General features: G+C 39.4%; 1 protein-coding gene across 8 annotated transcripts; it reads left to right on the top strand.

Moving 5' to 3' along the window:
* Nucleotides 1–1324: 1324 nt before the first annotated feature.
* On the top strand, nt 1325–11492 carry PRPF38B (pre-mRNA processing factor 38B). Of its 8 annotated transcripts, none has more exons than XM_033200801.1 (8): nt 1325–2556; nt 3281–3333; nt 5349–5417; nt 5696–5847; nt 5930–5990; nt 7642–7712; nt 8299–8522; nt 8843–11492. In XM_033200801.1, exons 7-8 carry the CDS (start codon nt 8332–8334, stop codon nt 9699–9701), a joined length of 1050 nt encoding a protein of 349 aa, XP_033056692.1. In that variant the 5' UTR covers nt 1325–2556; nt 3281–3333; nt 5349–5417; nt 5696–5847; nt 5930–5990; nt 7642–7712; nt 8299–8331; the 3' UTR covers nt 9702–11492. The 8 variants fall into 8 exon arrangements, with proteins under 8 accessions (XP_033056692.1, XP_033056693.1, XP_033056690.1 ...); XM_033200802.1 differs by having other exon boundaries at nt 5349–5427; XM_033200799.1 differs by lacking the exon at nt 3281–3333.
* Nucleotides 11493–15426: the final 3934 nt, after the last annotated feature.

The raw sequence follows: 15426 nt of genomic DNA, 5'->3' as shown, positions 1-15426 counted from the left end.
AATAGCATAGTGAAGAGGGGTGTCAAGTCTGTCTGGCTACTTCCTGCTGAAAGAGGGCACTCCAGCCTGGGCAACAGAGTGGGACTCTGTCTCAAAAACAAAAAACAAAAAACAAAAAGTCCACACTATCTAGTCACAAATGTTCACAGAATTTTTAACAATTTGTGTTGTTTCTAATTTGGGGCTATTACAAATAAAAATGCTGTGCCCATCAATGATTAGATAAATAAAATTGTGATAAATCCATACAATGGAATACTAATCAGTAATTTAAAAAAAACACAACCTGCTGATACATGCAGTAAGGAGGCAAAAAAAAGAGAACACTGTTTATGATTTAAGATTCAAGAAAATGCAAAATAGTCTCTATTGACAGAAAGTGGTTGCTTCAGTATGAAGTTGGAAAGAGAGATGGATTACAAAGGGCACAAGAAAACTTTTGGGAAAGACGGAAGATTATTTTTATTGTAGTAATGGTTTAATGGGTATACATATATGTCAAAACTGATCAAACCAAACTTACAGCTTTATATATGTGCAGTGTAGAGGTCTTCAATTACAAGTGAATAAACATTTTTTTAAATGGTGATAAAAATAACATCTTCAGCCTGTTGTAGGGATTCATTGAATATGTTAAGCACTTTATCATAATACCTGGCTCCCTGGGTTTGATGCCACTGACACATAGATATCAAACTCAAACCTCTCTACCAAGCTTTTCATCCAAAGTGACTAGGGGTAAAGACTGTTTAAGACTATACAGAAAGATCATGTATCTGAGGAATTAAAAATAGGCCATACGATTTGGCAATGTGTCACTCGATAAACTCAATAAACTATTATTATCAAGGCAAAAAATATGTACACAAAAAGTAAGAACTGGATTCAAAAAATTTTTTTCTATGGACTTTTAACGTGATAACTCATGACACAGGGGTTAGGATCTTCAGTTTTCCTTTGGAAGTTAATAAAAACCACTATAGAGAAAAACAAGATTTGCTACTAAGAAGGTGAAAACTGCTTCTCCTCTTAGGGTTCTAGTTCTCTTGCAACCTAAAACAAAGGAACCGGACAGGATAACCACTTTTGTACTGTACAGCTCTAAACATTAATCAATCACTCAATTCATTACTTATTTTTTTCTGTTTCCTTGTATTCTGTCATACAACTGTCTCTTGGTTTACCTACTTTTCTGTTTGTCTTCTCTCTCTCCTCCTGGTTTATTTTCATCCAGATGGGATTTTCCCCAAAGTTTCCATCTCATTCTTTTCTTCTCCTCTGTATGCGCCACAGAAGTTAAGATTGCAACATTCAAACTCCCCACACATTCACACCCCCATTCCCATTTCACAGTATCTCACCCAATGTTTACCACTCCGAACACATTCCTAGAATCGAAAGATCTGGAGCAGGGAGAAAAGAAAAGGCGCCTATCTGATGCCTGGAACAGTCTACTAGGCGCTACAAGTATATTAGCTTTTTCAGTGCTCTCAACAGCCCAGGCAGATGTTATCTCAATCTTACGGTTGAATAAATTTAAGACCTCGGGCTGGACACTAGAGGCTGGCGAAGGACGTGACCTTTGATCAGAATCTCCCGGAGGAGTGGGGTCCCTAACCACTGTCCCTTCCAGAGAACCTTAAAACAGACGCCAGGAGACCCTCTCGGATACTCTGCAGGAGTCAAGAGTCACGATATTAGCAAGCACATCGCAGCCATGCGAACCCTTTCTGGTACAGCTCTCGACAAAAGAAATCAAGCCCCCAGTCAAAATACAACAACAACGGATTAAGCCTACCACCCTCTCCCCGGGCCCCCAAATTCTCAGGGGAAACCCCTTAAGAGTCAGGTAGGGAGGTCACTGCAGCGACTTCAGGGTGCAGAGAACGCGGGGAACTAGGAAGGGGACGCTCCAGCCCACCTGGGCGTCTCTGATTGGCCGGCAGTTCAGCTTGGAACGCTGGGGTGCGTGGCGTCATATCCGCCGGGTCCGCCATCTTGTTCCCAGGGGCAGTTGGCGGAAGAGATCGAGCTCCTTTGCCGCCGGCTCGCCTTCTCCGTGGAGTTCTCGCGGACTGGGTTTCGCTGTCTGCTCTCAGCCCTGGGTCCTTTTGTCGGCGCCCTGGGTGCCCTCTCTTGCCCGGCTGGGGCACAACAAGGCGGCCCCTTCTCCCGACGACGTTCCATGGAGTAGGGTCCCAGACCGTTGTCCCGAAGAGCGAGATCGAGCTTGGCCCCCTCCCCCCCCTTCCTTCCCTCCCTCCTTCCTTCCGCCGCAACATGGCTAACAACAGCCCCGCGCTGTCAGGCAACTCGCAGCCGCAGCACCAGGGGGCCGCTGCTGCGGCTCAGCAACAGCAGCAGTGCGGCGGCGGCGGCGCTACCAAGCCGGCGGTCTCGGGCAAGCAGGGCAATGTGCTCCCGCTCTGGGGCAACGAGAAGACCATGAACCTCAACCCCATGATCCTGACCAACATCCTGTCGTCGCCTTACTTCAAAGTACAGCTCTACGAGCTCAAGACCTACCACGAGGTGGTGGACGAGATCTACTTTAAGGTACGAAGCGTGTAGGCCTTGGCTTTGGGGGTAAGTTCGGAAGAGGGGGTATGGAGGAAACGGGCGAAGGCGGCCCCCGAAATCTGAAGATTTGTGGGTGGGGGAAGGTGGTTCGGCGGAGGGGGAGCTGCGGTCTGTAGCCTTCTCTGGGAGGGGTCGGACTGGGGCCGCCCTCTCGTTTCCATTTTAGATTTTTAGAGCCGGGAGAGCCCGCCACTATTGATCTCTCTCCTCCCCCAACCTTCTGCCCACCCTTGGGGGGAGTTGGGCAAGAGGGATTGGGGAGAGGAGGAAAGAGTAACAGAAGCCTTTCCAGTTTACAGCTTTAAAATTATTCCTTTTGACGTGGATCTACTGAGCGCCAACTTGTTGGTGCTTCTCCCGCTCACCCCTGGCCAGGGCGTGTAATGACTTCAGTATTGGCCTCGTGTTGTTGGTACTCACTATCCGATCCAGACAGGGAAATGGTCAGTGCGTGTGTGTCGGGTGGGGTTGGGGGGATGAGGGTGGAGAGGTGCCATTTCAAGAGGTGTACAGAAGGCCTGGAAATTTTCCCAGCAGGAAGTCAGGAGTAAGAGGTCTCAGCCACCTGTGCATTGGGCTAATTTAGAATTATCTGGGCCCTGGGCTTCTGCGGCAGGGTCGGTGCTGGCTTGGCTGTGCTGGGGAGCTCACCTGGCGCCTCCTCACTGCACTCTTGTCTCAGTTCTTGTTTCGTTAGCAGGATTGACTCAGTCTTGCAGCGAGGCTCGGAGCAGCCCAGGGTCGCAGGTAGAGGTATGCACTATTAATCATGCTCAATCGCCATAAATGCATTTCCCTGGTTAAATGAACGGCTAATTAGATTTTTTTTTTTTTTTTTTTTGGCCATTGCTTTTGGTCCTTCACCAATTAGGTAGGCTTTTTCCACTTCCCTGCAAATTAGGTAGTGTAAAAAATACCTTCCAGGCCTCCAAAGGTTAATTTCTATTTTAAAGAATATTAATAATAGCCTTAGTGGTCTTTAAATATTTTTATCCGGAGCATCTAATATACAATCCATTTTTGTCTATATTGACTTTTAAAAACTTGACAGACTACACAAAGTGTTTTCTGTCATTTGAACGTATGTGTACAGATGGTAACAAAAGGACATTCTCTTACGTTTTGCCCACCTTTTCTCCCTGTTGAGTAATTAGGTTATTGAAGGATTTTGAGAGATTAGTTGCTTTTTATAGAAAACATATCTTGAGGAATACAGTTCAACTTTGGGTTGATAAAGTACACAGATAAATTTGGAATCCTCTTACGAGAGTAGGACTGATGGTAATTCTATGAATTAGTTTTTTTAGCTTTTAAAAGGTAAGACCTTTTTAGCGTGGATACAGTATGGTGAATAACATTTAATCCTTAGCTTTATTTATGCAGTAAACTTTAAACAGTTGAAAATTGGGTTCCTGCTCTTTTTGCGGCAGGTTCTGTTTTCTAACATAGGCAAAATGTTAATGTAATAGAGGAAAGTCTCGTTTTTAAGTTTCAAATATGTTTTGAAACAAGATTCTACCAGGAATTGTTTTTAAATTCCGTTAAAAAACTAATAGACCCAGCTTTTTACTAATATTATCAGGACTTAAGACGTTCAGATCAAATACTCACTGAAATATGTAAGTTTCCAACCTTGTAATTTTATTTTGTATGCATCCAGCCCTGACTTGGGCTAGCTTTTAAGGAATTGAAACATCTTTTACTTAGCAATCTGTGGGGAGGAAAGGAAACGTTAAAGCACTGCGAAATAGTGTAGTGCTTAAACTTAAATGCATGCTTTTCTATCTGAAGCCATTGTTCAGGACTACAAAATTTACCATGTGCGGGTGGAAATAGAATTTTAGAAATACATAGTGAAAAAACAGGATTTTTTGTGTGTGTTTTTAAAAAAACAATGATGGGTCTTCCCAAAAGGCCTTTTTGGATTCTATTTTAGAGCTAATATTCTTTTGTTGTTGTTGTTGCTATTTTTAGATAAGGAATGGTTTTTGTAAGATGTTCCTCTTAGCAAATATGATACTGTATCATCATTGATGATAGTATATGCCTGTGACTATTCACACTCAGTTTTTGACACAATTTATATTCTGGGGAATAATTGGATTGGTTCACACATAATTAGGCTGAAGCTTAATTACAACAATGATCTCTGTAAGTGTGACCTTTGTAATTTTATCTTTAATCAGGAATAAACCTGACCCTGGTGGAAAAAATGTACAAATAAAAAGTTCCATAATTTTGCATCACAAGTAACCCGTTACTGTTTTAGAGATTTTCCAGTAATTTTCCTTAATTTTATAATGTAGATTTTAAATTACAATAAAATTGAACTATTAAAGGTATTTTCAAGTATTTGAAATTAATGCTTAAACTTCATTAATACTTTTTGCTTTAAATTGGAGACTTAAATCCATTTTTAAAGGAAAATGTTTTAAAAGCAACTCATAAGTTAAAATATTACCAAATAGTTTTGCAACCAAGTAAGACTGTAGATATAGATATCAGCTCTTTATAAAGCTAGTTTAGTGGGATTTCTCCTCTGCAAAGCTATTAAGGTTTTGTTAAACCCTAGTAGCTTTTGGGTGTTGTTTAAATGTCTAAGCAGTTTTTCCAAAAATGATTTACACACTTAATGTCAGTAAACGTATACTTAATGCCAAAATAATTTTGGAAGAGCTGCTCTGTTATGGACTTGGGTATACTTTTATCAGGCTTTTAAACAAATTCAAAGTATGAATGTTTGTTGTGTTCCTCTTTTCTATTTTCAGGTCACGCACGTTGAACCATGGGAGAAAGGAAGCAGGAAAACAGCGGGCCAGACAGGGATGTGCGGAGGGGTAAGTAGAAGTACGTGCATTTTTCAGTTTTTCTGTTTCTGATAACTAAGTTTATATTTAGAGAACTAAAAGCCTGTCAATTATATACTTGAGTGACAATTTTTTTAATCTAAATTCAAATGTTCAGTGAAATAGGGTTAGGAAAGTGTTACTTTTTAATGTTCCTTTCTTAGTTCTGGATTATGGCTTGTTATTAATACCTAACAGGATTAATCAATTGGTGTTAAGAGTCTGTTAATTATTTTACTACTTTTTCTTAACTCTTGTTTCCCCTAAAGGTTCGAGGTGTTGGAACAGGAGGAATTGTTTCTACAGCATTTTGCCTGTTATACAAATTGTTTACCCTGAAGTTAACTCGAAAGCAAGTGATGGGTCTTATAACACACACAGACTCTCCATATATTAGAGCTCTTGGATTTATGTATATAAGGTGAGCGTGCATTTATGTACATTTCCAGGAAATATCTCATTTTAATTCACATATGTTTAATAATAGTCTTTTGTAATTCTAGATATACACAGCCCCCTACAGATCTATGGGACTGGTTTGAATCCTTCCTTGATGATGAAGAGGTATGTCAACAAGGGTAATAATTTGTTTTCTTCTGATTAGTCTCATATTTTTATTATCTTTTATTTATTGGTGGTTTAATGTCTTCAAGAATTTCCTGTAGTTAAATTTATTTCAGTCAGATACTTTTGGAATTTAATTGTCCTTTTACTGAGACTTGATGGCTTTTATATATTTCAGGGTAAATTTCTGAAGTTTTATTTTCTTGTTTTAAAATTGTTTAAATGTGTTTGGTAATTATTGGAAATTTTTCTCTTCTTAATTATGTTCTGTGTATTGCATTGATCCTGAATTGTATAGTTAATAGTGATTTTTCAAAATGGGGCATGCTCAAGATCGAGGTGATAATAAAATACATGCACATGTAATACTAATTGTAGCTTTTGTTTCTTCTGGAACATTTCAGTTCTTCACCCTCTAACGTCTTCCAAATATCAGTATTCCCACTTGCATAGAAGTGCTGAATTGAAGAACTGGGTGTTACATAAATAGGCTAAGTGTTTGGATGACTTGTTCAAGGTGACAAAATTTTAAATCCAGCTTTCTGACTCCTAGTACACCACATGTACCTTTAAAAAAGAATTTTTAAAAATTGTAATTTGAGTCTCCCTAATTTGAAATCTGAAATACTAAGATTTAAATCATATATGCATGCATATACTAGAGGAGAATAATAAAAAATAAATTGTGTATGCATTGGCTGGGCTCACACTTGTAATGCCAACACTTTGAGAGTTTAAGACCTGCCTGAGCAATACAGTGAGACCTCATCTCTAAAAAAAAAAAAAAAAAAAAGTTTAAAAATTAGCTGAGCATAGAGGTATCCATCTTATTAGTCCCAGCTACTTGGGAGGCAGGGGTGGGAAGATCACTTGAGCCCAGCAGGTGGAATTTTCAGTGAGCCAAGATCATTGCCGCTGCACTCCAGCCTGGGTAACAGAGTAAGACCCTTTCTCAAAACAAAACGTCATATATGCATTAATTTACTTACATGATGAAGTCCAGCATTTCAAAAATGAAATGATGAGCTGTATTGTCCATTTGTCTACCCACTCTGCTATTTTGTTTTTTAAGGTTCATAAAGACTTTGAGTGCTGTGTGTCAGTAGCCTATTTACAGAGTTCATCCAAAGAATTTATTGAATTTAAGGATGGTTCTAATGGAAATTTATTGTGTTTTGTTATTACATGCACACCTTAAAAAAAAGATCTCGTTTAGACATGGAGAATTTTTATTTTTCTCTACTTTTTTTTTTTTTTTTTTGCCTGTTAACTGAGTTACTTAATAACTCAGAAGAAGCAAAACGTGTTTTAAATCACAATCTTTAAGGGTTTTTTATCTTTAGATGAGTTTTTCATACTGAAGCACTTCTCTCTTCTGTCTTTAAAAAAGCATGTTCCTCTTCATAATTGGTGTTGTATTGGTTTTGTTTCTGGATGCCTCTATTTTATGTTTTTTATTGTGTTTACAAATCTGAGGTCCTCTATTTAAGCTAACTTATTGTTTTCTTCCTTAGATATCTGCAGCGATTATATTTGGATATACTGTATATCTGAACACTTAAATGTGTGTGAGTGCAAGCAGTTTTACCTTTAGCTCTTGTTTTCCTGTTTAGATAACAAATCTCACTTTCCTTGTGTGCTTGCACTATAGGTTTGGGACTGACAATAGCTGACTAACATGTCCTGAGCTGTGAGAGGGCATAGCAAGAAGGCCTTCATGCGGTAATGACCCTTTTCAGAGACAATGGTCATCATGGATTATGCGTTTCCAATTATTTGTTCATTTATTTATTTTCTACATAACTAAATTAGAAACCTCACTGCTTCATGGCAGTTGGTTTGCTATTGCTTCCAGTTTTATTAGGGCTTCATTTTATATTAGAGCTGTTAAAAGATAACCGTTAGACAGGAATTATCTAAAGTAGATGATATGTAGCTAGGTTATGGTGCAAGGTATCTGATGTGTGCAAGTATGTCCACAGAAATAAATACATAGTAGGCATGTGGAATGTAAATTTAAGTCAATCGTTCCACATAGTTTAGAAATGAAAGGGGCTTTTTCATATTGTTAACTGAGTGAGATCAGTTCCCTTTATGCCCATGAGGCTGCAGGGTTTGTTCTCACCTGCATGCACACACTAAGCCCAACTATTTCTGTTCATTCATTGTCAGATTAGGATACGAAAATAAAATTTTTCTGTTAGTTTTTTTTGTATTGAGATTCCAAAGATGGTAATATTTTTATAGTATTAATGTATATATGGAAATACTTTTTTTGACGGCTAGGGTATCTTTTGTGTTTCTGTAGGACCTAGATGTGAAGGCTGGTGGAGGCTGTGTAATGACCATTGGAGAAATGCTACGATCTTTTCTCACAAAACTGGAGTGGTTTTCTACCTTGTTTCCAAGAATTCCAGTTCCAGTTCAAAAGAATATTGATCAGCAGATTAAAACCCGACCTAGAAAAATCAAGAAAGATGGGAAGGAAGGTGCTGAGGAAATAGACAGACATGTTGAACGCAGACGTTCAAGGTAATGTCACTCTTGAATTATGCTTATTTTTTATATATGCTTTATACAAAGTTAATGGTTCTGAGAAATAGTAAGTTGTTAGGAATTTTACTGTTTATTAGTTTGTCACTTTTACCCCCCAAAGATTATTTTCTTCTTTTCAGGGCTTTTTCTGTAACATTATGCATCTGTAAATGAGAACAATAAACTTTTTTGCTTTAATGATTCTTGACATGGACTTAAGCATGAGGACCTGAATAAATAATGCTGTTGAAAATTACTATGAAAAGAATTTCATGTTTTATTCATTGAAATTTTCTTTCTCCCTTGGCCTTCCTTAGGTCTCCAAGGAGATCTCTGAGTCCACGGAGGTCCCCAAGAAGATCAAGAAGTAGAAGTCATCATCGGGAGGGCCATGGGTCTTCTAGTTTTGACAGAGAATTAGAAAGAGAGAAAGAACGCCAGCGACTAGAGCGTGAAGCCAAAGAAAGGGAGAAAGAACGGCGACGATCCCGAAGTATTGACCGGGGGTTAGAACGCAGGCGCAGCAGAAGTAGGGAAAGGCATAGAAGTCGCAGTCGAAGTCGTGATAGGAAAGGGGATAGAAGGGACAGGGATCGAGAAAGAGAGAAAGAAAATGAGAGAGGTAGAAGACGAGATCGTGACTATGATAAGGAAAGAGGAAATGACCGAGAAAAAGAGAGAGAGCGATCAAGAGAAAGGTCCAAGGAACAGAGAAGTAGGGGAGAGGTAGAAGAGAAGAAACATAAAGAAGACAAAGATGATAGGCGGCACAGAGATGACAAAAAAGATTCCAAGAAAGAGAAAAAACACAGTAGAAGCAGAAGCAGAGAAAGGAAACACAGAAGTAGGAGTCGAAGTAGAAATGCAGGGAAACGAAGTAGAAGTAGAAGCAAAGAGAAATCAAGTAAACATAAAAATGAAAGTAAAGAAAAATCAAATAAACGAAGTCGAAGTGGCAGTCAAGGAAGAACTGACAGTGCTGAAAAATCAAAAAAACGGGAACATAGTCCCAGCAAAGAAAAATCTAGAAAGCGTAGCGGAAGCAAAGAACGTTCCCATAAACGAGATCACAGTGATAGTAAGGACCAGTCAGACAAACATGATCGTCGAAGGAGCCAAAGTACAGAACGAGAGAGCCAAGAAAAACAGCATAAAAACAAAGATGAGACTGTGTGAAAATATTTTGTAAAAGTGGATCACATTGAATCCTATAAATGATTAAATCTGCTTTTTTTCCCCCAAGTTGAGATTGTGCAGTAGTTCGCACTCCTCAAGCTCTCCCTGTAGGCTGCATTTTCATTTCCTCTTTTGTGTAGGGAAGTGCCTTTGTAATTCCATTTATTGCATTGGTGTTTTCACCCAATTGTTAAGTTTGATACATGATGCACAGATTGTTCTTGCATTTTTATTGTTTGTTTTTGAAATGTACAGTCTGTACATATGTCCTGAAAATGTTTTAATTCCTTTGGCATGGTTGCCATGTTGGTTAAATTTGTATAAGGCAATAAACTGCCACTAATCTATTCTTGTTTTGTAGGTGTGGGATTATGGTTTGTGTACTGAAGTTAGCATGGCTGTGCTTTTCGTAATAGAATGCTAAAGACTTTGAGAATGGAACTTGGATGTCTGTTATAGGAGAAATATGTGCTGCCAATGTACATGAAGGCAGCATTGTAGGATTAACATTCTTGTCCACTGTATATTATCTTGGAAGGCTCTTGTTAATATGTTACACTTAATATTCTCCACAGTTACCTTTAGAGAGAATTTATGAGAAGTTAGTTTCTGATGCAGAGGTTTTTAGGCTGTGATTTCATCAAAAGTCCTTTTAGCATTCTACCTCAAAGGGACACTTAGTATGCCTAAAATTTATTCACTTAGTTTTCCTTTTTTATTTGAAAAAATACATGACATGTAATCTTTTTTTCTTGAATTCTTTCTCAGATTTTAAAGTACTATATTAAAGAAAAAAATTAATGTCTAAAGCCTAGCATTCTTGCAGAACCCTATACTAACATGTAATTGGGAGAGGGTGGGGCAAATGAGTAGAGAAACAGATTCAAGCCTCAAGCTTCCAAAGCATTTTTATAAATGGAAAATCCTTAAATTATGAAACAGCTTGATATAGTGTCCTTTTTTTAAAATTCCGAACTTTTTTTATTGATAATGGAGATTGCTGTTTGAGTTTTTAAACTTAATCTAGAACAGAGGAGTATTAAAAGTAATGCTGTGCTGCATTATTTAAGACTATCAGCAAATTTGATAGATTGTTCTTATGACTTGTATTCTGATTACAGAGAACCATCATGAGTGTGGAATAAATACTGGATTAAATCCTTTATCCTGGGTCTTGGCTTTTCCCCCATTTGTTAACTTTTTTTTTAAACTTTTTTTTTTGTGTGGAAATTGATGAAACGTCAGTAGAGTCACACTTTGTGTACAGGGATGTCTTAGTTCCCAGATGACAAGTGGATTTTAAAGAAATGCAGAGACTGGGATTGGGCATGTGGTAATCAATGATCTTTATTAGAATTCTTGATAATGGCAGTTCCGTTTGTCAGTGGTTGTTATGTGTGTCACTTGAGTAATTTGTTCCATGTCAAAGATGTTTATTGGGATACCTTTTACTTGGACAACATGTTAGCATTTTTTAAAATTTGGACTTGAAGGAAATTCTTTAAGATAATTCACCCAGTTCTTTTTAGAAAAGAAAATAGAGGCCCAAAGTAATGTTGTCAGTGCTAGGGCTAAAACTTGAGTATTCTGACAGTGTAGTGAACCTGGCACGCACATTCACGTTTGTTTTATCTCACTGGTTATACTGGCCAACTAATGCGCACTCAGAAGCCACCTTGCAAAAGTGTTAAATGGAGCAAATGAGTACACTTGCAAGAGTCCTCCATATGTGGGCTTAACATTTGTACCACTCCATTTTAGAAAAATCTCATTAAATGAATTCATCCAAAAGTGATATGCTTTTTTCTTTTTAAAGAAAATTCCATTGTGTTTTAAATTGAGCATCAAGTGAATTAGTACTATAGACACCCAGAAGTTAGAAAAACCTATTGTATAATATGGAAGCCACTAGATTTGTGTTGAAAATCCGTTTTTAGCATACCTAAATTATGGTGCTACTGCTTTGGATATGGTTCCATGTGAAATGTTTATTTGACTGTATTTTAGGTAAAATGTGGAAAGAATTTAAATTACTTCAAATGGAGGTGAACTATCACCTTGGTAGTTTGATGATAGTCACTACATTTGTTTTCTTGTGCTTTTTTTTGTTTTTGTTTTTTTGAGATGGGCCTGGCTCTGTCACCCAAACTGGAGTGTAGTGATGCACTCTCTGCTCACTGCAACCTCCACTTCCCTGGTTCAAGTGATCCTCCGACCTTGACCTCCTGAGTAGCTGGGACCACAGGTGCATGCCACCAGACCTGGCTAATTTTTTGTATTTTTGGTAGGAATGGGATTTCACCATGTTGCCGAGGCTAGTCTTGAACTCCTGGCCTCAAGTGATCCACCCACCTCAGCCTCCCAAAGCGCTGTAATTACAGGTGTGAGCCACCACGCCCAGCCCTTATGATTTTTAAATATGTTTGTTTTTGAGGAAAATTATGGTAGGTGTGAGAACATGTAAATTGTGCTAGTTATTGCTATATATATGCATGATTTATTTGGAGAGTGACTTCCTAAGAAACTGGGAAAACAAGTGGCTATGAAAGCCATCTCACATTTCTTGAAACGAGAACATTGGGACACAAGAGGAACATCACACACTGGGGCCTGCCGGAGGTGGGAGGGATAGCATTAGGAAAAATACCTAATGTAAATGACGGGTTGATGGGTGCAGCAAACCACTATGGCACACATATACCTAGGTGACCTGCATGTTCTGCACATGTATCATAAAGTATAATTTATGCACAGAACTTAAAGTATAATTTTTAAAAATTTTAATACAGCTTAATACAATTAGCATCCTTCAGTTTTGAACTCACTGAAATGATTTCACCTTTCCATGTATTAATATCTTTGCCTATTTTTAATGTTTGCAATTAAATTCTATACATGGGCTAGTATATCATCAATCAAACTTTTAATATAAAATGTTCATTTTGATGTTGCCCTGTTTATCTCTTATTCTGGTTTAGTTTCTCAGTTCCTCTAAGGCAATGGTTCTTAACTTCTGAGTTCTGGGCCCAATTTTTAGGAATCTGATGAAAGCTACAATCCTGTCTAAAAAAAAGTACCCCGCAAAGTGCGGTGCCTCATGCCTATAATCCCAGCACTTTGGGAGACCGAGGCCAGTAGATACCTGAGGTCAGGAGTTTGAGACCAGCCTTGCCAACATGGTGAAACCCCATCCCTACTAAAAAAATGCAAAATATGGGCCAGGTGCGATGGCTCATACCTGTAATCCAAGCACTTTGGGAGGCCAAGGTGGGCTGATCACGAGGTCAGGAGTTCGAGACCAACCCGGCTAACACGGTGAAAGGCCGTCTCTACTAAAAATACAAAAAGTAGCCGGGTGTGGCGGCATACACCTGTAGTCCCGGCTACTTGGGAAGCTGAGGTAGAGTCACTTGAACCCAGGAGGCAGAGGTTGCAGTGAGCTGAGATCAAGCCACTGCACTCCAGCCTGGGCAACAGAGCAAGACTCCATCTCAAAAAATACAAACACAAAATACGCCGGGCGTGGTGGTGCACACCTGTAATCCAAGCTACTCCAGAGGCTGAGGCAGGAGAATCGCTTAGAACCTGGGAGGCAGAGGTTGCAGTGAGCCAAGATCTCACCACTGCACTCCAGCCTGGGTGACGGAGACTGTGTCTCAAAAAAAAAAGTACCCTAAAATTTGTGTGTAATTTCGAAGGAACTCACGAACGGCATGCCCTAGGACTTTGGTTCTGCTCATTAACCGATTTTTTTAAAGCTATGCTTAGATGTACAGTATTTGGAAATTAATAGCATAATAAACCAGAAATTTAAGTTCCTGAGAGTACTTAGGCAGTTAGTTCCAAAGGCAGTATCTATTTTGTTTTTTCACTTAAAGGTGCAGAGGAAGAAAAAATGGCAATGGTAATCTCTTCCCTAAAAGTTGTCCTTTATGAATATAAAGCTTTTGGTTAGTAGAGATGAGGTCCCACCACTGGCAGTTCATACATCTTTCAACTGATGCCAACGTGCAACCTTAAACACTAACTAGTTGACCAATTCTCAGGTGATACTGGCCAACTGATGGGTGTTGATTCTGGCCCTCGTTTGATTCTATTATGTAAATACTGAAATCAGCCTTGAATGACTAAATTATAGGACCTCTAAGTAGAGATTATTTCATGTGGCAGAAAATGCTTCTTGGTAGTGTTACTCTGTGAAATTCCCCCTCTGTCATTCCATCCTATAAAGTCCCACAGCACTTTGCAAATACCACTGAAATGGCATTTATTGGGACCATTGTCTATCAACATTTGTTATTGTGGGAAACTGCATGACAGTAAGAACACAACTGGAAAAAGTTAGCATCATGGCTGACTTAAAATTCGTTATTTGATTTCTCAGAGCATTGATATTCAAAGAATTTCTATTTACATAATCATGATCCACAATGTATTGCACAGATATGTATCCAGGTGTGTGTGTTAGAGGGTGAGGAGTGCCTTTTCAGCCTATTGTATAAACAGAGAACTGACCTTACAGTATTTAATGTAAGCCCTGAGTTTTTGCCACAAGGATTGGAAAAGGAACTACTTATTGCAAAGAAATCGTCACATAAGCTTCCCTGATCTGCAGGTACTTAAAGTCCACCAATCTTCAGTTGGTTTTCCTTGGCTGATTCTTGTTCTGGCCGTTCTGAAGCTGAATTATTTCTCTATTTCTTGAGTCAGTGCAATTAGTCACACGCATCCCTGCCCCCGCCTTCCAACAAATTCCATCAGCTGTAAACCCCTGACATCCAAAATAAACATATAATGTAAGTGAAAACAAGCAGTGCTTGCTGAGCAAATGCAAGGGAAGACCTCTTGTCTTCTCCTTCCCTCTTATTTAGAAATTTTGAAGTCAGTGTCCTGGATATTCGACTATACCAATAGAGGGAATGTCTTAAATGCAACACTCATCCAGCCAATCCAGGTACTGGTTCAGTGAACATGTCCTGAATGAAGTGTTCCATGAGTTATGCTGAAACCTGTGCAGGGACAGCCAGTGATTTTTGGATGTGCCAGTTATCTATACATTTTCTAGCTCCACATTCACCTTTCATTTCCCTGCTTTGTGATTCTGGAGCTAGGCCTTTTAAACGTTTTGCTGTTGCCAGCTGGCATAATGTTAAGCTTGTCAGTGGAGCATGCTGCAGGGAGCTGCGGCAGAGAAGTGTGCTTTCTTTTTTCTTTTTTCTTCTCCATTGTGTAGGGGCCACTGGCATGTAGAGCACCCAGCAGTACATATCCCCCAGCAAATTTCAGTAGCGTCTCATCGAGAGAAGTGGGAGTTTCCCCGTCCACAAGTCCCCCTGCCAGCTTCCCAGCAAGTTTGCTAGTGCTCCAGCAGGCAGCTGCCCAGGAATTTCAGCAGGACCTCACAGATTTCCCAGTAAGTCTCAGTGGCACCCCAGTGGGTGGCCTCCTAGCTACTTTTGTTGACACGTCTGCTCTCCAACTCCAACCTTCAGCTTCACAACTACACCCTCGCCAACAAGGTCTGAATCTCAGTCTTGCAAGGGAACGTCTCCCAATGTTTTCGTTTTTTGTTTGTTGTTTTTTGTTTTTTTGGTTGTTGTTGTTTTAGAGCCTTGCTCTGTCACCCAGGCTGGAGTGCAGTGGCGCAATCATAGCTCGCTGCAGACTCAACCAGGGCTCAAGCCATCCTCCAGCCTCAGCCTCCTGAGCGGTTAGGAAGGATTAT

This window comes from Trachypithecus francoisi, unplaced genomic scaffold, assembly GCF_009764315.1.
Source record: "Trachypithecus francoisi isolate TF-2019V2 unplaced genomic scaffold, Tfra_2.0 Lachesis_group5, whole genome shotgun sequence".
NCBI classification, from domain to species: Eukaryota; Metazoa; Chordata; class Mammalia; order Primates; family Cercopithecidae; genus Trachypithecus; species Trachypithecus francoisi.
Note: the sequence above shows the minus strand (reverse complement) of the source record. Positions and strands in the feature narration are given on the sequence as shown.